The sequence below is a fragment of the Plectrocnemia conspersa genome, unplaced genomic scaffold (genome assembly GCF_051122295.1).
Source record: "Plectrocnemia conspersa isolate PC_06_02 unplaced genomic scaffold, ASM5112229v1 ptg000001l, whole genome shotgun sequence".
NCBI lineage: Eukaryota > Metazoa > Arthropoda > Insecta > Trichoptera > Polycentropodidae > Plectrocnemia > Plectrocnemia conspersa.
This window is the reverse complement of record NW_028277165.1, coordinates 1,602,144-1,625,815: the sequence shown is the minus strand read 5'-3', so window position 1 is coordinate 1,625,815 and position 23,672 is coordinate 1,602,144. Positions and strand designations below refer to the sequence as shown.

The 23,672-nt window shown below is 33.5% G+C and overlaps 1 protein-coding gene across 17 annotated transcripts in view; it reads right to left on the bottom strand.

The window, feature by feature from the left end:
- cnc (NFE2 like bZIP transcription factor cap-n-collar) overlaps nucleotides 1-23,114 on the bottom strand; it is a 108,723-nt gene extending 85,609 nt beyond the window's left edge. For 8 of the 17 annotated variants that reach the window (XM_088197736.1, XM_088197754.1, XM_088197764.1 and 5 more), the window contains exons 1-2: nucleotides 22,945-23,114; nucleotides 14,682-14,766 (exon numbers count right to left, since the gene is read on the bottom strand). In XM_088197736.1, the coding sequence (XP_088053862.1) occupies nucleotides 14,682-14,762 (81 nt within the window). In that variant the 5' untranslated portion in view covers nucleotides 14,763-14,766; nucleotides 22,945-23,114. Of the gene's footprint in view, nucleotides 1-666; nucleotides 2,268-4,051; nucleotides 4,140-7,930; nucleotides 8,019-14,681; nucleotides 14,767-22,944 lie in introns of those variants that run through there. The other 9 variants (XM_088197667.1, XM_088197682.1, XM_088197690.1 and 6 more) reach the window with 2 other exon arrangements.
- Nucleotides 23,115-23,672: the final 558 nt, after the last annotated feature.

Genomic DNA, 23,672 nt, shown 5'->3' with positions numbered 1-23,672 from the left:
ATGTATGAGAACCAGCGATTGAAAAATGTTTAACGACAGCTATTGATCATCAATCACTACTTCAAGTAATACGGACGGGAGATAAGAGTAGCATAGCATTTTTATCGTGTCTAGAAAATCAGAATTAGTGATTATTATATATTTTTTAATCCGATCATCATCACAAATCAAGTTTTCCTAGATTTTCACGGATCAGGTCAATTCGTGCATATATGGTATAAAAAGATTCAGCTCATAGAATAAATATGTTTAAACAAGAAAATAAAAATAGCGATGGAACGACGTGGACGAAAACCGTGATGCTGATCCACTAATTATGGTGTTACAGAATAAATGGGACTAATCCTGTATTTAAAATATTCCCACTACAAAGTCAAAAACGGCGAATTAATCTAAAGATTACAATAAAAAATATTGAGATATAGAATATTGATTAACGTGGAATTGTTAATTAAATAATCTTTAGATATATTCGATAGTCTAACACTCGCTGGTTACTTTAAATGTATTCGCGGTCGGCCGCGGTGGAAGTCTTGGCCACCTCTGCACAAAATAGACATCTTGTTTTTGATGTTTGTGCCAAATTCCCCAGCGACTTATCGAATCTTTATCTACGGGGTCAACGCCACGATTTTTGCTACAAGAAAATCTAAAATTATAGTATACCTCTAGCGTCAGCTCTTCGCCGCTGTAGAGTCCCTCGTCCTTTTCGATCTTGAAGTCACCGAAGTCGACGATGAGCGACTCGTCGCCGCTGGTCGAAGATCCAGAGGCGAACACGTCTGTAGATTCGCTCAAACCGCTGGAGCTGGTCACGGAGGTGAAGCTGGTCGAAGCCCTTTCCCTTTTCACGCACTGTATACCATCAAACTCTTGCTCGTCGTTCTTTATTAAATATCTGCCGAAATCTTCTTCTTCGCTCTCGCGCTTCACATCCAATCGCTCCAATCGACGCTTAAACTCCTCCATAGTTTCGGGAGTCTCGTCAAAATCTGCCAGATCTGCCAGATTCTGATTTGTGATCGAATCTCTTTCGATGTTTTGCAAGTAGAACGGCATGTATTGATCCAGCGCATTGTCGTCTTGGATTAACGCTGAACCGAAGTTTGAAGATCCAGGTTTCGACTCAATTTTGAGAGGAGGGTTTGCGAAGAATTGAGAAACGTCGATCGACATGGACGTGGCGGAGTCTTCTTCCAGGAGAGGTCCGTGGAACGTCGACAGGTTTCTTATAAAGCCTGGACCCACCGCCGAATACGTTTCGTATTCAGGATCCGATACCTCGACTTTGACTTCTGAGTCTTCATAGTCTTCGGATTTGATCTCGACCTCTTGCTGAAAGCCGGACTGGACGCTGGCGCAAGAATACTCGTAGGATTCGTCGTCTTGAGTGTCGTTCTCGGTCTTGATCGTAACGCATTGTTCTTCTTGATCGTCGTCCAATTGCACAGCGGGAAGGTGAGAGTAGTAATCTTCCGCATCTTGGACGACGGCGGCCGTCTCCTGCTGTTGCCCGTTAGCGCTCTCCACGCCGTTGAGCAGATAAGTCTGTACGGTCGCCCTGTTCGATCGCTCGCTGCCGCTCCACCTCCCAAGAGACATCATCTCTTCGAAGATGTCCCGTTCATAGTCGAGCAGAATCGAGTCGAGCGACTTGGGATGCAGCGTTCTGGACCGGTGGTAGTAGCCGGATATTTCTGGAGTCCTTTCAGTACCGTTCACTATCCCGCCGGCGAGCAGAGTGGCCTCGTCCAGCCTGAGATACTGCTCCGGGTCCGCCCTAAGGAGGGACAGCATGAGCGCTAATCTGAGCAGCTCGTCGCCATACAGCTTCTTTAGGGCGATCATTTTATATAAATATTTCTTACACGTGTAGATCAAAGGCACAACCTTCAACGCAGTCTTCTTCTCTAGTTTAAATGTAATATCTGAGATTCGATTCTGTTTTGCGCGCTGCCGATTTGTAAGTTAAAGCAGCGCTCGAATTGAATTTCAAATTAGGCAGAGCCGCGAGCTGGGGTCAACCGAAGTCCGCACAAGTTTGTCAACTGCCGATCGGAAATGCAACCGGGTCTATAACTATTGCACAATAGCACAAAGAACAGTATTTTGTTGCAACAAACGTCTGTTCGTCGCGATGTCCACGTCTCTGCCCATCTTCACACACTTTCCGCGATAGACTCCATCGGTCTGGTTACGCACAGTTCTGTTTTACGTACGTTCTCTCCATTTTCGACACGGCCTGAATGTTTTTTGGTTTCTACCGACTGAAATGGAAAATTTCGAAGAACACTATACAAAAAAATGTTTGACAAGAACATGAGATAACTACGATTTATATGTAGAATTACACGCTGATCATCAGCTGTTTGGATATAGACGATAAAAACTTTTAAAGTGAAATTTTGTTACTACATATTAGCAAAATAATATGACTCATTTTATTGTGCACTATTTCGATGTTGCCGTAATGATTCCATAATGAATTTTTGTCTTTGATTTAATCATTATTTCAAAAAAATTAGATAACTGTTTCTTTGTGACAAGAAAATAATATGAAGTAAATATTCAGTAATATGTAGTTAAAAGTATTTAAAATAAAATACAAAAAATCTCAGTACCACAGGGTACTTTTAAGTTGGGTCCCTTATTGTTTGTTATACATTAATTTATTATGTAGGTGAGAGTACTTATTTGTGTATTGGATATGTAAATAAATTGATAACTCAATAAAACTATGCTATGAATAATTATTTATATAAATTTAAGTTGTATGGATATGAAAACCCTAATTTCAATAGCCTTCTTTATTATATACACTTGAAAGTGGTTTAAATTTAGTATCAATATATCAGCGCAGTAGCGTAGCTAGGAGGGCAGACCGACCCGGGCGGCACTTGCTTGGGAGCGGCATTTTCTCGATAGAAGGACCGTGTGGTTCTTAAACTGAATGCGCTAAAATGATATATCTACGAATAGCTAAGAATAAAAATAATCAACAACAGTAAAATATTTTCGCCCTAATTATATTTTCCTATTTTCGGATGTAATAAATGTTTGGTGGAGAAAAAATAAAATAAATGAACAAGTACTGAGTGGGCGTGCAAACTTGACAGCTCAATATGCATAAAAATTGAAACTACGTTTTTGGCGTTCTAAGCTGTATATGATTATTTTTTATTTTATTTAAAGACGGAATAACGTAGTCCGTAACGTCTCAGGCTAGTAATTCTGAGGTTGCGGGTTCGAGCCCCAATATTTATTTACAAAAAATGCACTATTATTAAAAAACAGGTTAGGTTACAACGGAATATTTAATAAAAATAAATATTTTTTTCATGATGACTTGACAGGTTTCTCCAATGCGTCATTATGACCATTATAATACAAAAAGTATTTAAAATTTCATATATTTTCAAGTCGTATGTTTTCGAATTGTATGCATATCGAGTTGTCAACTTATTCTCGTCCATCATTGATATAATGATAATTGATTAACATTTAGAATTTACAGTAAAAAATATGTATACTAGTGGCGTGCGGTTCATACATGCGGTAGATTTAAAACGTCAACCGCATGCACGGTTGATGGTAAGCAAATATAAACACCTCGCCATCGAGTCGCTCGCCATCAAACGTACATGCGGTGACGTTTTAAATCTACCGCATGTATTGACCGCACGCCACTGATGTATACATATACTATCATAATTCCTTATCTAATTTAAATAAATTATATTTTTCATTACAATAAACCATTTAAATTTTACTAACATTTTTACACATATTATTATTATCGAATATTTAAAAATGACTTGGTACATAACTGATGAAATACATTAAAAGATTTAGAAAAAATAGAGGAATATGTAGATATACATAAATAACACTCTTTCTATTTTCATAATCCATGGTTTATTATCTAATATGTATTAAATAAATTATACAGATTAAACGATTAATTTCACGTAAGACCTTATATGAAAAAACTAATGATACAGCTGTAATTTTCATATAAATCATTATGGCAAAAATGAGTGCAAAATTGTACAGTGTAATTAAATTAGCCCACACGACGACAGACCGGTTCGTTTTCTTTGACGCGTGTTTTATCAACGGAGATCCCACTGAAACTGACCTGACTCAACGGCGAAACGAGAAGACGCACGAAGAATATTTGGCTAGAGTCCAAAGAATCGGAATAGATAAAAAAGCATCATAACAAAAATAAAATAGAATCTGAAAAATCGAAAAAAGTTTGATTGAGTCTTCAATGTGACGCACAAGATGCACTTGGATGCGATTCAAGCCGATAGAAGAAGACCTTCCCTCGTTTCGCAAATAGCTATTTCCCTATCCGAATCATTGTTTTCTGGAATCAAGGACTCTGGTGTCGCAATTATGATTTGTGCACCTCTCTAAACGGATGCATCACGAGCTAAATTTATTCTTAAAAACAAAGGATTCTCGAGTCGGTCGAGATATTTCGTTGAAATTGAAAAATTTGGAGCGCGGCCAGTGTCAGATTCGTCCTCGCGCTTTAAAGCACTTTTTGTACTAAATTCCCAGATAGCGCAATAAAGAAAAAGCTGCGGAGAAAGAGTGGCCGGAATTGGGTTAAGGCAAAGAGGACGCTATGTTCTCGGCAGAGGTCGAAACGACACATTCCCGACGATTTGCGACATGCACGCGTGCACCCGGTCCGTTTCGATTATTTATTCAAAGCGGCCGTAGCCCTTATCGATTTCAGACCAGACGCAGCAGGGTCGTTCGGTGAACCTAGGGTCACAGGTTGAAGGGCCTACCGAGCGAGATTAACCCAGACATAGAATCGCAGACGACTACAATATACCTATATAGTAGACATTTACATACATATAAAAATACATACATCAAACGAAATTAATTTTGCCACAAAGATAAGATAGCTATATTCATAAATCAAATTACAAGCTGATTTCAGTTTAATCAGTTGTTTTTCTAGACTATAATATATTTTTTTCTGCACCTTCTTAAAATAGTTTTTGCTTAGACAAATTAATAAAAAAAGTTTAATTATTTTTTTATAATTGATTGTGATATACTATAATATATAGTAAATATTAAATAACATTTTAGCTAATTTTTGTGGCTTTAAATAATAATTGTGAATTTTTAAAATTCAACAAAAAAAAATACTGATTTTTTACAATTTATATATTTTGCTGTTTAATTTATGTATATACTTGAAGTTACTGTTATGATCTAATGTAATTATATAGTTTTGTACTCGAATATGTAATCACTATTTACTATATACATAGTGTATTCAGGCTTGCCGAGAGGGGGGGAGAGAGGACCTCGAGGAGCCCAACTCTGGAAAAATCATAGCAAGAATATATTTAAATATGAGATTTGAGATAATTGTTTCAACAATATAAGTGCATTATTAAAATCAAGGTACAATATTACTTAAATAATTAATTATTTAATATATTTGACAAAAAATGTACTCTTATCATTTTTGTTATTTTTATATATGTACATAGATTTATATTTATTACTATAATAGTTTTATTTTGATTTAATTAAATCAAACAGCGTATATTTGTTTACATATGAATCAGTTTATCGAATCATTATGGCAAAAATGAATAATATCATGGAAATAATGGATATATCCACGATGTATAAGTAAAAGAAATAGTATTTTTTTTACAGGATTTAAATCAAAAGGCAAAAAGTGACATTGATCTAATAATATATGAGTCGTTGTTTTTAAAGTAGTATAAGTCCATATACTCATACATTGAGATATTAAATAATAATTAATGAAAATACACGAATTTTTTAATCTACAAACGGACTTATGCCGCTTTCAATAATAACAAACTATGAAAAATACAAACAATAGCAATCTTAAATTTATATTTTAATTGAAACTTTTTTAAATCTATTTTTTATTGTTAAAAAATAATAATTAAAATATTAAGAAATAATTGCAGAACGAATGGACTTATTCCACTTTCAACAAAAACATTACTGCAATAACATTACAGTTCAATTTATTTTGTTGATTTTATGACAATATTATGCAACATTGACTGTGATTATAAATATAAAAAGAGGATATTATTATCTGACTAAAACTACCATTAACTCATTTTTTTCTGAAAATGAACTTTTACCACTTTTAAAAAAACGGCTCATGTATTATTATATATGATTTTCTATCAACAACAAAATTTACTTTTTAGATTTCAGATGATTTTTTTTGTATAAAAAATATAAGGATATTGTGAAATTTTACGTATCTTATCCATCCGGCAAAAATGCAATCTTATTGCTTTAATGAATCAAGGAAAGCAGACAAACATACGCGAATGATTCATCGGCGAGTCGCTTTACATTTTTTTCATGTTTTCTTGTATGCTTACGTTTTTCGGTGAACACCCGAAATAGCCGTTCAGTTTGTATTTATATTTTAGCGAGAAGATTCGATTTTGATCAAACACAAAGACTTGAACTAGTAGGACATTATCCTTGTTCGAGTTACAAGATTTATGAAGGTTGAAGTTGTGCGATCATAACAAAGGAGATGCGACAATCCATTGCCTAATTAAATAAACTAGAGCTCGAGATGAGACAATAGAAACAGGTAAACAATAGTTGGCTTCAAATCAAATATCTAGTTGAATACCTGAGCTTTGATTAACACAAAAAGGTACTAGATAGCTTGTATTCAAGTGCTATCTTACTCCAATATATATCCAGTCTCCATCTCCGGGTAGCATAAATGAATTAAGATTGCCTAGTATTGATACATATCTACCAGTAGATAGGAACAGATGACGTATCTCTATCTACCGGTAAATAAGGATAGTCAATATTTTGTTGAAATCATACATTTTTACTAGCACCTGCCAGATAAATTATATTTTTACTAGTGAAAATGTATTCCAATATAATTTCACTGAAATGAAAGTATTACATTCGAGACTGTTTTTTTAGATTTTCTTTGAGGAATTTCATTTTAGTTTTTTCCATGGGGGGGGGGGCTAAAATTGACAAGTCAGTTGTCGTATTTTAATATTTAGTTTTCATTAAAATTTATAGTATTTCATAAAATAGCATCCCTTGATAAAAATAGTAGCATAAACGAATTACTGGTAGATAGAGACAGTCAATCCAGTGACGGTGACTAGACTCATGCGTTTAAAGTAAAGAGGCCCGACTAATTGCTGTATTCAGTATTGCGTCACGTAGGTCATTACTTGCTCGCTTTCAAGCAGAGAACGTAGCTATTGAATAGTTTAAAAGTACGGTAATTGAGAACACATGCAAATGTCGGTCGCTTGTGCCATTTCAGACTCGAGACGTTCATATTGGAATATGAACTATACTCGAGCGAACTTTTGGAAGTTGACACGAGACTCTTTGCACGTGAACAGGCACAGCTAGAAAGTGATTTCGATAAGACTGTAGCGATGAGTATCATCACGCTACTTCGCCGGTCGCTCAAACCGGTCCGGCTGTTTGGCGTAAAAAATAACAATCCCGATTCGGCGACGCGCTGCGCCTGGAGTCCGGTCTTTCCAACTCTCCACTAGCCGAATAGGGTCAACAACACTTGATACGGGCGCATTGAGCGATCATTACCGGGACTTAACCTAAAAATTCAATCGCAGCGCACAGAGCGGAAAATTGACGAAAAGATCGCGTTTAAACGGCGGTCGAAAACGAAAGGTCCGCGTCGCAGGTTCGGGCGGGTCTAAATCAGTAATTCGAGTTCGATCGAACAAAGGCGTCGCTTGACAGCTGCAAGGGGGGTGTATGCCCCCTTATTGTACACGTGTACGTCCGTTATTGGTGCAATTGTGCAATGTTTTGCGCAATCGACGATAACGCGCGATCCGGTCCAAAACCGGAGTATAAACGGATGACACTTAACCTCAAACTGTCACTGAAAACACTCGCGCGTAAAACAAAATGGCGATACGCACTAATGAACCGACACCACCGATGGCTCGGCGGCAACTGACACTTGTCAGCTGCCGGCGCAGCTAACTTCACGTCGCATCGCATGACGTCACGCTAAATGGCGCCGAAGCAACTGTCAAATCGAAAAGTAAATCAATTTTTATCGCTTCGCAGACGAATACACCCCACGGTGACCTTGACAATTCGTTAGAAACAATCTAAAATAACTTTTACGGTCAAAACATTGCCGAAATACATTGACTTTTAACGTAAATGAAAATCGCTAGAAAGAGACAACATCACGACGCCATTATTGCTTACAGCGGAGCGACACCGGCAAGTTTTCCAAAAGTTTTCCGCGCGCGCTCCCCTACCGGTCGTTCTTAAAATTATATAATAAATACGCCCTCTATAATAATATTTTTTTACGTGTATAAGCTCTCTAAATTTATATGTTTTCTAATGCATAAGAGTCGTTCGAATTCAAAAATATTCATCGGCCATTTTTCAGTCAACAATTATGTATATGACGCCTAGTATCAAAACCAGACAGGTTCACTTTTTGACATTTTCAAGTTATCAGTGGTAAAATATAGAGAAAAATAAAATCTGTTCAAGCGTAATATTAAAACCAAAAAGATTCATCAATATTACGCATAAAACAAAAAATTAAAGCGCTTCTTATATCAAACCCAGACAAATTTGAAAAAAAATAAAATCAAATAATAAGACAATATCAAAATCAAAAGTATTAGTGAATCCCGTAGTGAACATAAACATTTTTAAGGGGAGAGACGTCCCTATAATTAACAGGAAAAACAGTGTAGATGAATGTCGTCACCATCTTCAAAATGGGATTTTAAAGTTAATAAAACAAAGCGATTTTATTCGAAAAAATGGTATGGGAATCTTTCTACAGGGTTGTCATAGGAGTACCAAAAAATATTTAAAAAATAAATATATATTTTTCTGATAATTTCTTCAATAATCGCACTGACAGCATCTTGTGTACTTAAAAATACACTGTTTAATTCAGAGTGTAAAAAATTTTATCCAAAATCTAATTGATTAACTAAATTTTTTAAATTTAAATTTTTTAAATGAAAAAGGTTTAATTTGAAATTAAAAACCTGTATAGTTTTGGTTGAGACAGTAAAAATTCAGTGCTCACAAAACATTTATCGATTCTATAATTTACCAGATAGATTAAATAATTTAAATTTTAGAAGTAGCCACCTCATATACCTTTTATTAATAAAAATCTTCGTTTTTCACACAAGTATACTCCAAAGGATTTGCCTGAATAACCAGAATGTAAGGAACGGCACAACACTAAGCAAATGTGGAAGAATAACAATGTAGGACATCAAAAGTTTCCACACAAATGTTTTATTCTAACACTAAATACAATACACAATATGCTTTATTTTTAAAATATATCAACAAAAAACAAATGAAACGGAAACGCTTAAAAAATAATAAATATCAAGGAAAGCGATTTCAAACCAAATTCTTCGTTAGAAACCTTCGTTTTAAAAGAGTTTCCGTGTGTCAAACACCATTTTTAAATGTATCACATATCTTAAAAAAAAGTAGACACTATAGCTAAAACCTTTGCTAAATATGGTAAGCTTTGGTGATATAAAAACTCTGATTTATAAAGAAAAGCGTGACAGCTTTGTAAAGTTAATTTGTTCATTGCAATGTATTGAGTCACATTACTGCAGAAATAAATGCAGACAAAGAATGTACTTGTACTAAATTTAGTGTTGTAATCAGAAAATAGAAGCTGAACATTTACAAGTAAAACCATATTTTTTTAGAAAGAAATTTGTAACCTGTTTTAATATTGATTTTAAAACACTTATGAAAGATGCATGTTATATTTGTATGGAACTGATGAAAGAAAGGATTAAAATAGAAAAGGACAGCATAGAAAAAAAAAGAATAATGACGAGTAAGTAAGTTCATAAAATGAGAGGGAGATATTTTATTTTAAATAATAAAATTTCAGTCCAACATTGTCGGCAAACAGACCGAAGTCAAAGGAATCGAAATCGGAGCTGCTCTTTCGAGTGCGAGCGGTGAGATACTTCCCCTTTCGCTCTCTCGCGTATTAAGTGACAAGAGTGAGAGAGATAATGATGTGGTGTTTCGCAAACTGAGATAGAACGAGTAACTTGGTTCAATTTCACTATGCGCGTAGGCGTCCTATGGTCAACACGCACGTCGAGCGCTGCATCGTAGTCACGTAATCAATACCACATGCTTATCAGGGACTTCAACAGACTCTTACTGACATCTTTGAATATTTTAGGGCACCAAAAAGGATTAATTATATTTTTGATAGTATATTCTTCTAACAGATATCGTTATTATATTTTTTTTCATATAAAATTAAATAATTAAAAAATAATTAGTGGTACTTGATTTTGTTAAAAAAAATCGTTTGAAATATCCAGGGCTGTGGAGTCGTTAAAAAAAACACGACTCCGACTCCGACTCCGATTGCGATATTTACCAACAACACGACTCCACTCCGACTCCGACTCCGACTTCGACTCCGACTCAAAAAAGTTTAATTTTATCAAATATTTTTGGCGTTTTTCTACACGTTTAATATTCATACGCTATACACATTCATTATTACGCAATTAAAAATTCATAAATTTTATAATTTAAAAATTGCTCGGAGTCGCTCATTTTTCACGACTCCGACTCCGACTCCAACTCCGGCCAAAACACCACGACTCCACGACTCCAACTCCGACTCCGACTCCGACTCCACAGCCCTGGAAATATCCTTATGTATTTTCCTAGATCGGTTTATATAAATGTCACGCCATAACGAATTTTTATTTAGAATCGATGGCGATAAATTCTAGGATAGTCACAGATGTGGTTTTCGTATTCTGAAGTATCATTTTTATGCCTTATAGCATTTTGCAAAAGCCGAAAGAGATTTTGCGTAAATTAAATATTTACGACCGAAAAGTTTTCACTGATATTATATTGGTGAGTGCCCACACAAACTTTTATAATTATCAGTAGCGTAATTTTAATAATATGACAATGTAAAAATTGCGATTATTTAGCACATTTTTCGATCGCGCGCAAATATGCCAGCTGTACGTGACAGCAGCCGCCGTGCGGATCAGGCTGGCTACAAACTTAATGAAGATATTTACAAAGTCAATTTTTAAAAAATGCTTAGTGGAAATCCGATAAAAAGTATTACTATGTTTTTTTCATAACGACCCTTTAAAGCAATTGAAACATAGCAGTGAAGTTTTATTAAGCACTTATACTTTTAAACATTATTCACTTTTAAGTTACAGTACATACCCACTGTTTGGTTAAAAACGATCAATGTCCAAGTCACATTCTTTGTATTTGATCAACTTATAGAGATTATGAATAATTTCCACCTAAAGACACATTAATAATCAATGCTATTTATCATACTTTTTTGAAAACACGCATTATATTTCAGAAAAAAAATTGAACTGAAAAAAGCTACAAAGGCGTTTAAAATTGCACACGAGGGAGCAATAAAAATGTTACTGCCGTTTTAACTACCTATCTTTACAATCAAGAATATTTTACCCTTATTTATATTAAATGTTAATATCATTTCAAAATCTACTATTGAACATATATAATTTGGGTATTTACGGTTTTATTGACGAAGTTAGAAAATACTGATTATATATATTTAGTTTAAATAATTATATTTTAGTTGGAAAAAACTAAAAAGCTAAAGATGTTTTATAATGCTCTTCTACACATATCGCATAAAATCATCTTAATCTCTGCATAGATTATATTTTTCGCTGGCTGATGATAAAATAATATGTCGATTTTTTTTATTTCAATTGGCCATCGCGTTCACCTGATCTGACGGCCATGGACTTTTTTCTATGGGGTTTCCTCTAGCACAAATTATGTTTGAATAAAGGCCAACATTATAGATAACTAATGCTCCAATATAGGGTCACTAGACATCCGGATAAGTCCGGACTTTAGATATCTTGTCGGGATTCTGCACAGATTTCTCAAACTGGATAAGTCAAATGTCTGGATTTGATAGATTTATAGTAGATATTTTTTTAGAAAATTGTTCTCGACTGTTATTTTGTATACCTAACATAAGCCATGCCTGTTTGTGGATACCTAAGATGGACTTTAAACTATAATATTAATGAAGGATGGATTGAGTTATGACATCATCAAATTATAGCATTTATAATGGTCTTTTTTTTATGTGTTTTTTTGTTACCAATTACATAAGATGATCATATTTTTTATAGTAATTTATACTGCTTGAAAAATAGTTTGCTACTTTATACTTAATAATGATTTTTTAGCTAACTAATAGTAAATAAAAAAGTTTTATTATTTATTATCCTAAATTGTCATACAATATTAAATGGTTTAAAAAGTTTGAGAATATATCTGTTTTATGAACCGTAAAGTTTGAACTACGCCTATTTACCGGATGTTATTTTATGTATATTAATTATGTTTATTAGTTTATAATATTAAAAGTGTTTATAAAAAATGCAATATGACCGCAATTGAAGCGAGTCACATGAGCGTTATTTCCATGATAATTTATATTTGTATTTATACTTTATTGCGTAAACCATTACTAATAATTGTAATACTATATACATATATGTTATTATATAGTCATAAACATACGCATAATCGCTATACAACAGGTGGCGCATATCTGAAATAAAGTTGTAAATTGATAATGGCATACGTCAACGACCTTTCTTAAACATTAAAATAAAATTAATCACAGTCATAGTATGTGATGTAATTTTAATTATTAATTTCTAAGAAAATTTAATTTGTAATATAATAAGGAATCTCTAAATTTATGCATTGATTTACATGTTTCTTAGAAAGTGCATTCCAGGATTTTCATCTATGTGGAGAATTACAACTTATTGATTTATTAGACCTATGGGTCAGTTACAGGTCTTGCTTTTGCTTATTTGCGATGCGATCGTTATCAGAAATACGTGTTAAAATCACAATTTAGCTTATCATTTAATACTCTGTAATAAATTGATTAAATACCTATATAAATAAATCTAACGTTAGCAACGTAACATTCAAATTTTGCGCGTAAAAATACATTGTATGAATAATTCAACTTAACAATAGCTTTGTTGGCCATTACGAAATTAAGTCAATACTAATATAATCAAGAGGTTATCTCTTATTAAATCTCTAGGTCACATGTATTTTTTCTCAATTTATTTATTTATTTAGCGACCACCAATAATTAATACCTAATTTTTGTCCTTTGCAGTTAAACCGCGTATTAGCGGCCTGCCTAAAGGAATATGCGGCAATAGAACACACGATTTTATTTAAATTTATAGTTAACCGTTATCCAAATACCAAAAAATGACACAAAAAATACTGTTTTTGAGCAGTTTTATTGTTGACTGATATATGCAACATATAAAAAAGCATTTAAGAAAAGATATTGAGAAGATAAAAACTTAGATTCACATTCCGAGAGAATAAGATCATTGATCTCCTCTCTTTCCCTCAATGTTATATAAGTTAAAACGCTGCTGCTTTGAACCTGGAGATGCACGCGTTTATTTTTATAATTATATAGTGCTTATACATTTTTTTTAAATACAACAGTTCATGCGTATCGTACTCACTGTACTTTGTATTAATCTAAGAGTCGTATTGAATTGATATTCTGGTTTATTTCAAGTCAGAAACTAAGTGTTAGTTCTAGATGCAGTTAAAAATTAAAACGTCTAAAGAAAATTATTTAATACTGCAATGTTTTCATTTATATAACCATAACAATAGGATGAAATTTAATGTCACTTTCAGTGCTCACTCCACAGACTAATTTCGATGATTCGGGGCGGAACCAGACTCTTTATTATTGCCTAATACATATCTTATTAGATAGTATCGTAATTTTATAAAATGTGACTTGTTTTAGTGTATTTTTCTGACGAAGATATTTTATTTAAATAAAATAATGTGTTTTGGTTCGATGCTTTTGACATAGTTTGAACGTTCAATTCAATATTAATAAAAATGGCATCCTTTTCTTTCTACAGAATGTGTGATATGGGACGCTGCGTTTGCTACTTATTCGACAAAAATATGCATCGACAGTCGCCTTCGTTAAAGTAATATTTAATTACTTTTTTATTATATAATAGTATGATACAGATTTTATTAGACCGTATAGCCGGGTGATGGTAGATTTAAAATCGATACAATTGGCGATATTATCAATCAATTAGTTTTAGGATAATTTAATCTACGCTATGGAATATAAAATCACTTTCACTTGAACTTTCTCTTTCTCATTAGAACTGATGTACACGAGAGTTCGGCCTGAACTCAGAACCAGTAAAGCTTACAACGAAACGACAAAGTCCAGAGAGAGCAGCATCTTTCACTTCATGCATAAGTACAATCATCTTGTACAGTAAAATTCCACAATCAAGCAATTGTTACATTAAACATACAAATAATAGAATGGGTGACGCAATCAAAAGATAAATTATATCTAACGTTCACAACATATTATTTTTAACATATTATATTTCCATTACAATTCAACGACGCAATAATTGCATAATCTATATAGTGATTCATATGCAAAATAATAGAATAAAATATATTTTCTTATTAATTATTAATTATTAATTTTTTTTAATTACCTGAACCTTCTTAGGGCTGTACATGATGTATTCTGGATCAGGACTTAGGCATCGCATTCTAGGCATGTATTCTTCCTCCATTTTTCTATAAAAAAAAAAAATGACATGAAATTATTATCAGGAATCCAAATTAGTTATTATTTTTGATAATAACTTGCAGTAGGGGAGTTGAAAAACCGGTAATACTATATCATTGCAAATGTGTGGGTGTATAATGATAATAAAATCTGCAGTGCTGGTCAAGGTGAATTGTCAGTGTAACTTGTAAAATTTCCACAATTAAAAATTAAAAATTTCCAATCTTGTCGAAAAGTATTTATTGAAAAAAAAACTATTGTTTATGTGAAAAAATATTAATAATATTTACACAAATGCTATAACTGTCGGAGAAATACGTAAAATATATACTATACAATTTTGATTTATATACCTGTTTTTATTCCATTAATTCGCGATTAAAATCAACAAGATACAAGTAGATATAATAATGGCGCTAGATACATTTTGAGCGAGTAGGGAAAACCCATGAAAATTGGTCAATTAGTTCAAAATATCATTATCCATAGGTAAAATGTTACAATCAATAGAAAATTTACAATATTTTACATATTTAAATGCCTAGATTATATAGGTATTATTTTTTATGATGCAACAGTTGATGTAATAAATTGGTGTTTAGATAATGAATTGTTAGTGACGTGGCTTTGCGATATAAATCTATAGATTATTCCAAAACTATTCGATTCAGAGGTGACGGCCTAGCTGAAATATTTGTGTAAAACATAAAGCCGTGCAAGGACACAATATTTAAAAAAAGGGAATTTGCGCCGGATAGAAATTTTTGCGTCATATCACCAGTTAATTAAAAAAATTTTTTTCGTTGTCCCTTTTATATATGTACGCATATAGGACGCATATATTTCACCAATCGACCTTAGAGTAATAAATAAATTTAAAAAATACAATCAAACTATTTCATTGCTAATCAATTGTCCTATTGTGTAAAACTAATCATAATGTTTACATATGAAGGTATTAAATATATAATATTTATTTGAGGAAATAAGAAATGCGCAAATGTAAGTCCATAAAATGGCGATAAAAATACTCTATATTAATTTTTCCATATTTATTGGTTTTTCTGATGACCTAGTGAATTTTTTCGTAGCTATTTGGAGAATTGTCGACAATTTGAAAGTATTTAAGATGCTCTGGAATGCCGCATGGATCACATGTTGGTCCAATGCTGATTATTATGTTTTAACTACATATTATACGCTAAAGATTATAAAATATTCAAATTCATTCAATCGATTTCTGTTAGTTCTGTTCAGAAAATTGTAAGATCAATTCTGTATTAGAAAACGTGAGTTTAAAATTAAAAGCAATAATATTTGTTCCGTTTTAACTTACATAACTAGTAATTTCAATTAACAAATAGTTTTTTGTTGCTAATGTAAAGGGGCTACAAAAGTTTGATTTATGAAATACTACAAAGTAGCGTACATTAGAGAGGCGGAGTTTGACAATATAGACGCAAAACTACACATTTCGATATACACTCACGCATCAGTTGTTCAAACACTCAAATACTACTACATTTTGGACTTAACTGCCTGCTACTATTGGTAATCTAATAACTATTTCATCTCAGGTTTGATACTACTGGACTAAAAGATTTCAATAAATCAAATTATGTATTTTTGATGATTCAAAATGGCGGCTATTCAAATTTAAAAAATGTAAATATGTTTAAAAAAACAAAAAAAATAAAAATAGTTAAAACATATAAAAATTAAAAAAAAAATTTTTTTTTTAAAACTTTTTTCATATAATCATAGAGAAAAAGGGTACTTGTTAATTAGCATTACGCAACGCTAAAAAAACACCAGTGTATGGGTGTGTTGACAGTTGCGAAACGTCCATTTGCTGTTCAAACCAAAACCTAACATAAATTAATAAAATGGTTAATTTGTTTAGATAAGGTTTGGGTTTGAACAGCAATGGAAACGCAATGATGATTCATTTCCATTCCATATAATTAACGCTTTGGTCTCACTGCAGGCGCGCATGCGCATAATATAGAGACTACGGTGTGAGTGTCACGGGGGAGAGGGCAGTGGGTAGTAAATCTGGTGTTTTTTTTGCGTTGCGCCGTTTTAATTAACAAGTACCGAAAAAAATAAAAAGTATAAAAATTATTCAATATAGAATTTAAAATAATTTAAAAATTAAATAAAAAAAAATACACACTCTATACAGAAATCTACTTAATTATTGCGGTATTTTTTATTCTTTGTAATCCTCGAAGAGCTAATATTTTAGCACCGCACGAATAAATAAGTGTATAAAATGTATAAAGTGAATAAATAAGCTGCTTTGACAAATGAGAAAAAGATTTATTTCGACAGAAGATTGCCTAATGAAAGCGTGTAGGATTTCATAAATGAGTATATTATTTTGTGACTTCCGGTTCATTTCCCGCGAATAAATTAGAATAACGCATTTGTCTTGAGTTTGACCATGCCGTATAACCACTTAACCGCGCATTTTAATTAGAACAATGTTTAGTGCTAACAAACGGTTATATAGCTTTGACCACATTGATTACGTCTTTGTAACGTCCATTGTTTACGTATTCGAAAGTCTAGTGGTGATTTCTAATTCTTATGCTTTTTTGAGTTTATTTTTTTGAGGATTTACAACGACATTATGCATAGCTTTATCAATAAGTGAGCATTTAATTAAGCAAAAAGAGCTTAGAAATAAATTTGTCTTGTAAACATAACATAAGAACGATTTGCGTTAAGCTGTTGAACCCTGCGCATATATCATATTGCTGCATAAGTCTTTGCATTTTTAATGTGTGGGTTAAATGAGTTAAAATCTTAAAGTTGTAATAATTTTACTAAATAATATATTCTCCATTCTCCACATTTTAATAATTTTTTTATCTGATTCGAATAATAGTGTATTTTTGGAAGCAATAAATTCTTTGATGTTTTTTATATCCGTTTTTGCAAAATATTTTTTTGCTCATAAAAACTGTTTCAAGAATCTAAATAGATAATAATCGCTTGGAGAAATATTAGAAGAATGAGGTGGGTGAAAATAGAGTTCCTAAGAAAATCTATTGATTTTTTCTATCGTTTTCTTGGATACATGTGGGTGAGCCTTGGTGTAAAAATTACCCTTCTTTAATTTATAAGAGTATGTCTTTTTACGGTTTGAGTCGCTTTTAAACGAATTAGCTAAGCACACTATGTGTCTGTTGTAATTATCTGCCTATAATCCAATAACTCATAATGAATTATGCCCTTCATATTCCACCAAATGCAAAACATTATCTTATTGAGGTGTAATCCTGTTCTCAGGGTTGAAATGGGGGGGAGGGGGTGATTGCCGTTAAAGTAAAAGATCCACTTCTCAGCTTCACTTTAAAATAAACCTTTCTGTTCTAGAATAATTAATTATTGGCATATTGAAATTCGCTGTGCAAGATTTTCCTGATAATTTATGAGATACTCATATTCTGCAAATTAAGCTTTTAAGCTTTTGTGCTAGCTTCTGTATCGTTAATCTCGAACCTGCATTAATGACAACCCTAATATCCTCACTAACAATCGATAGATATTTATTGATTTGGGATGAAAATATCGAAACAAAAAATATCCCGTCACTAAATAGCATAATTAATACCACTACTGTTAACTTATAAAAAATATACATTTTTTCAAATGTAAGAAATAACCGCAATGACTTATGGCACAGCCTGATATGTATAGTTAAGTTCATGCCTGTTTGTCATGGTCAAAGATGGCAGCATTGAATCTTCTCTAGCTAAAAGGCATACAATTCTGTCTATCTACAATATATTTATTTACTATAAATATTTCTCACGTCATCATGATGATTCTCAGAACCCTCACCCGTCAATTATTTACTGTGCTACTAAATAATTCAAAATAATAACCGATCGATACACTTGACCCGTCGTGGCATTTCATGAAAAAGACCACCATTCATCGATCCATGAATACATATGCGACCGCTTTCAATTCTACACATCAATCAATATTAATCGCACTAATTGCGATCGTCACGTACTCTTCCGTGACTGATGTATGATATATCAATCCTATGACTTTGAACCTCGAATCTCGCACATCTATAATACAAAACTGTATTTCATTACTCTTGCATAGATTCACAAAGTGTTTGCACACGTTGTTTGATCACGACGACGTCGTTCAAATAGAGTAAATATTTTCCTTGTACACCTTCAAAGATTTATGGATCATCTTATCAGCGCCGCGAAATGATGAACCTGACGGCGCGTCGCGTGCAAGGCGAACTGGCGGCGGAGTATTTTTGTTAAATTACAAGAACGGTGATCGTTTGTCCGAAGGTCGACTATGACGTTAGAGGAATCCAGTCAGAGGCTCGAATTTATCAGTTATTGCGAAACTCTAGAGCAGAGATGGTCAAATATTTGCGAATAGTAAACTATTTGATTTTACAAAATAGTAGCGAACTTCATCATTAACTCAACTAATTTTGTAAATGTAGATACTATTATTATACACAAATACAAATAACAATTAAACTAAATTTCAGCAGGTATAATTATGAATCTAATGGGAATATATAAAATCAGGCATTTCATCAGATCTTTACGGAAATGATGCATAAATGTGATTCTCTATTGGTTGCTTATAAATGTAAATTTAAGTTGATCATATTAGCAGCGTTCTGCATCAATAGAAAAAATACAATAAATGCTATAGGTATTATAAACGTAAGCCTGTAAACGCACTTTTTATACTCGTTTATCGCGACTTTTCAAGGCTAACATAGTTGTGCACGTGTGCTTAAAATGGCCGTGTCAATTCTTACTCTTACAAAGTATGAGTCACCATCAAATAATTTCATAAACAATGTCAACAAATACACTGAAATTTGCTATAAGTTTTTTATCATCGGCGTAAACAAATGATATTGCGTATCCGAGTGAAGTCTAATAAACGGAATCCATTAACAATTACAAAGCATAATTGTACATTATAATTTAAAAAAAAAACGTTGTAACCTGACAGGCGTAAGCCCAATGTATTACAACGAGCAAATCTGTACCAACTGAGTAAGTTAATGAATTGGTGATATATATATATTATTAATTATGAATCATCATATACAATTTATAATCAATAGTTTTTTTTATAATGGCGCATTTTTTTATATAAAAACATAAAAATTCGAGGGCCGCTGCCGGGGCTCGAACCCGCAACCTCAGAGTTACTAGTCTGAGATGTTACGAATTACGCTATTATACAATAACAAAGCATCTGGTCGAATTATTTGTGGGCGTTCTCACGTAATTCTCAAGGATACATTACATCTTACCACTTCGCTTCTGACTTGGATTATTCCAAGCCAGTGCTAACCGAATTCTTAGCAAGTAAGCTACGCAAAATCAGGGACGTCATTTAGGGGGGGGGGGCAGATAGGACGTCCCCCCCTTGAATTTGGCCCAAAAAATGCATGACGTACAATTAAATACTATGAATCTTTTAAAACGTTTTAAAAATATAAATTGAAAAATATAATATAAAAAAAATATCATAGACAAAAAAGTAAAGAGTTCAAAAATGTTTTATAGTAGATATTAAAATCATATAAAAAATATTAAAATATGTTTTTTAACATTTTTTTATACAGAAATCTACTTAATTCGCGCGTTCTTTGTCGGGTATAGTTTGTTTTAGAATCATGGATACATGAAATCGCGTTTTGAATTACATCAAAAAATTATCGAAATAGCGAAAACTCTCGTGCGGTGGCTCTGGCGTCATGAAATTATTATGCTTGCACTACACTCTCTGGAAGTTGTCCGAACCAAAGTTCAACTGAAGTCGGCCAAAGTCGCCGACTTCCGAATAGCGGCCACACTGCCACAAATTTCATATGCCGTCCGGACGGCGGGCGTGAATGACGTACGCACGGCGGCTGCTGTCATGTACAGCTGGCATATTTGCGCGCGATCGAAAAATGTGCCAAATAATCGCAATTTTTAAATTGTCATATTATTAAAATTACGCTACTGATAATTATAAAAGTTTGTGTGGGCACTCACCAATACAATATCAGTGAAAACTTTTCGGTCGTAAATATTCAATTTACTCAAAATCTTTGTTGGCTTTTGCAAAATGCCATAGGGCATAAAAATGATACTTCAGAATACGAGCACCACATCTGTGACTATCCTAGAATTTGTCGCCATCGATTCTAAATAAGAATTCGTTATGGTGTAACATTTATATAAACCGATCTAGAAAAATACATAAGGATATTCAAAACGATTTTTTTTAACAAAATCAAGTACCACTATTTGTTTAATTTTATATGAAAAAAATATAATAACGATATCTGTTAGAAGAATATACTATCTAAAATATAATTAATCCCTTTTACTGCCCTAAAATATTCAAAGATATCAGTAAGAGTCTGTTGAAGTCCCCGATAAGCATGTGGTATTGATCACGTGACTACGATGCAGCGCTCGACATGCGTGCTAACCATAAGACGCCTACGCGCATTCTGAAATTGAACCGAGTTACTCGTTCTACCTCAGTTTGCGAAAAACCATATCATTATCTCTCTCACTGTCGTCACTTAACACGCGAGAGAGCGAAAGAGGAAGTATCTCACCGCTCGCGCTCGAAAGAGCAGCTCCGACTTCGGTCCGTTTGCCGACAATGTTCGACTGAATTACCCCCACTTTACCTCCCGTTCTCGATAACCTTGGACAACTTCCGAGTGATTTTAGACCGAACTCGACCGAAGTAACCCACTATATTCTCCGTCCTTGGCCAACCTTGGCCAACTTCCAGAGAGTGTAGTGCAGGCATTATATAATACACAGTTTGTCTAGAATTTATCGTTACTATTTTTAGTATATACAGTAAAACCTCGATATAGCGGACTAATGTGAGAGGGTGTCAGTTAAAGCCGAAAGTCAGTTATACAAAAGTAGGTTTTCCGAATGTGTTTTTTTAATATAAGAACATAAAATTCCACAAATGGAATGAAAATGTTATATGATCTTAAACAACGATAAGGTAGGTATAAAAATTTATTTTACAGAAAAAAATTCTATCAAATTAATATAAATAAACAAACATTTTTTCGAAAATGCACTTTATTTGTATGTAGGTATAAAGTTAGAGGAATGAATCATGGTCAGAACATTGTTTACGTGTTTAAACATGTATCAGTATAACAGGATATTTTTATCAATTTTCATATTTGCTCGGATATTTTGTCCGTTAAATCCGAAGTCCATTTTATCGACGTCCTATATTACTGTGTTAATAAAAAACATATTTGCTAAAAAAATATCCATATGATATATTTGCTGATTATTAAAAATAATAAATCAAATTTATCTTTAAAATGGTCAACAAAAATACACCTGTTACAGCGACATTATTTCTTCAACTGCAACCAAAATGTATTAACTTCTATGATAGATCATAAATTATAGTTTGTCAATATAGATATATTTATTAACACCACTCGGGCTTCTGTTTTGAAGCAAGTCTTTTCATTGCAAAAACATCTCAATGTTAGAAATCACAAGGCCTCTTTTTTTCTAGGCAGATGCTGCATATCTTTGATATTGCAAATTTGTAGAGCACTACCGGCCGAATTAATAATGTTTCACCTTCACTGTAGCAGCAATTTTAGACTGGATCTACACTTATTTTCCACATTCAAAGATCACTTCGTTCCTTGCTCTCGAAAATTATTTATATATATATATTCAGTAGCGATAAGTCTTTATCTCTTAAAAACTGCAATCTTGGCACTCACTTTTTGATAAAATTGCCTTCAAATCCGGAAAATCCAGTTCGAGCATAAGCTACCGCGGGTCGACTCTTGTCTGTGCAAAACAAACTTTTTCCGCCTCAAGGATTCACATTTTAATCACTAAAAAATATACCGCTATCTCAGCAACACTATTTAAAAATTATATAACACACGTCGAATCAATAGATAAGCGCATATTTTATCTATGGAATAATAATACATATACACAACCAATTATGCCAATTGACTAAATCTCGATTCACCATCCTTCGCAATCAAATCGTTAAACTTGTTTATCATTATCCAAAATCTAGTTACGCAATGTTAGTACGTCTGATCGGGTTTTAAAAAGTAGAAAGCGGATGCTGGACGAAAGAGGCGCAATAGTAGTTACCTGCTAAAAGTTGTCGGGAGGTTGGCACGCCTGAGTTTTCCGTGCGAGAGCGCTACGCGTCACGAGGGTGTTCACATACAGGTTCCGGATACGGGTAGGAATAGCCTGAGGGGCGTTCGCGGGCTCATGGACGTCGCGACGTCCGTCTCGCGCTATCGCTCGGCGGCGACGGTCGAGTCGTATGACCGTATCGCGTTTCGCTATACACACAACGCAACAACGTGTCGCTCTCGGCGCATGAGTGTATACTGTAACTCGACTAATTGGTTTCCGATTCGATAACAGAAGCGCGCATCTAAAAAAGTACTCTCGGAACTTTACAAACATAACCTCAATGTTTGTTTACATATTCAATTAGACTTATCTAAATCGAAAAAAAACTGTTTATACCAACTACTTTTGCTATCATATATCAATTTTATTCAAGGCCGCCCGAGTGCAAATATCGATTCCCCCCCACCCTTGTATATTTAAAAAAATAGCGATAAAAATGTGTGGAATATACTTAGTCTTTCTATTGGAATGATAAAAACAAATCCGCCTACCCTCTTCTCCCATCGCTTAAGGAGCCAATCATAATAGATTTGGGCGTCAATAGACATTTGCGTGAACAGTGTTCCTGTGAAGGGAACGGAGCATATACGTGGCTATCAGCAGTGGCGTAGCTATGGTGGGGCGGAGGGGGCGGGCCGCCCCGGGCGGCACTAGCTTGGGGGCGGCATATTCGC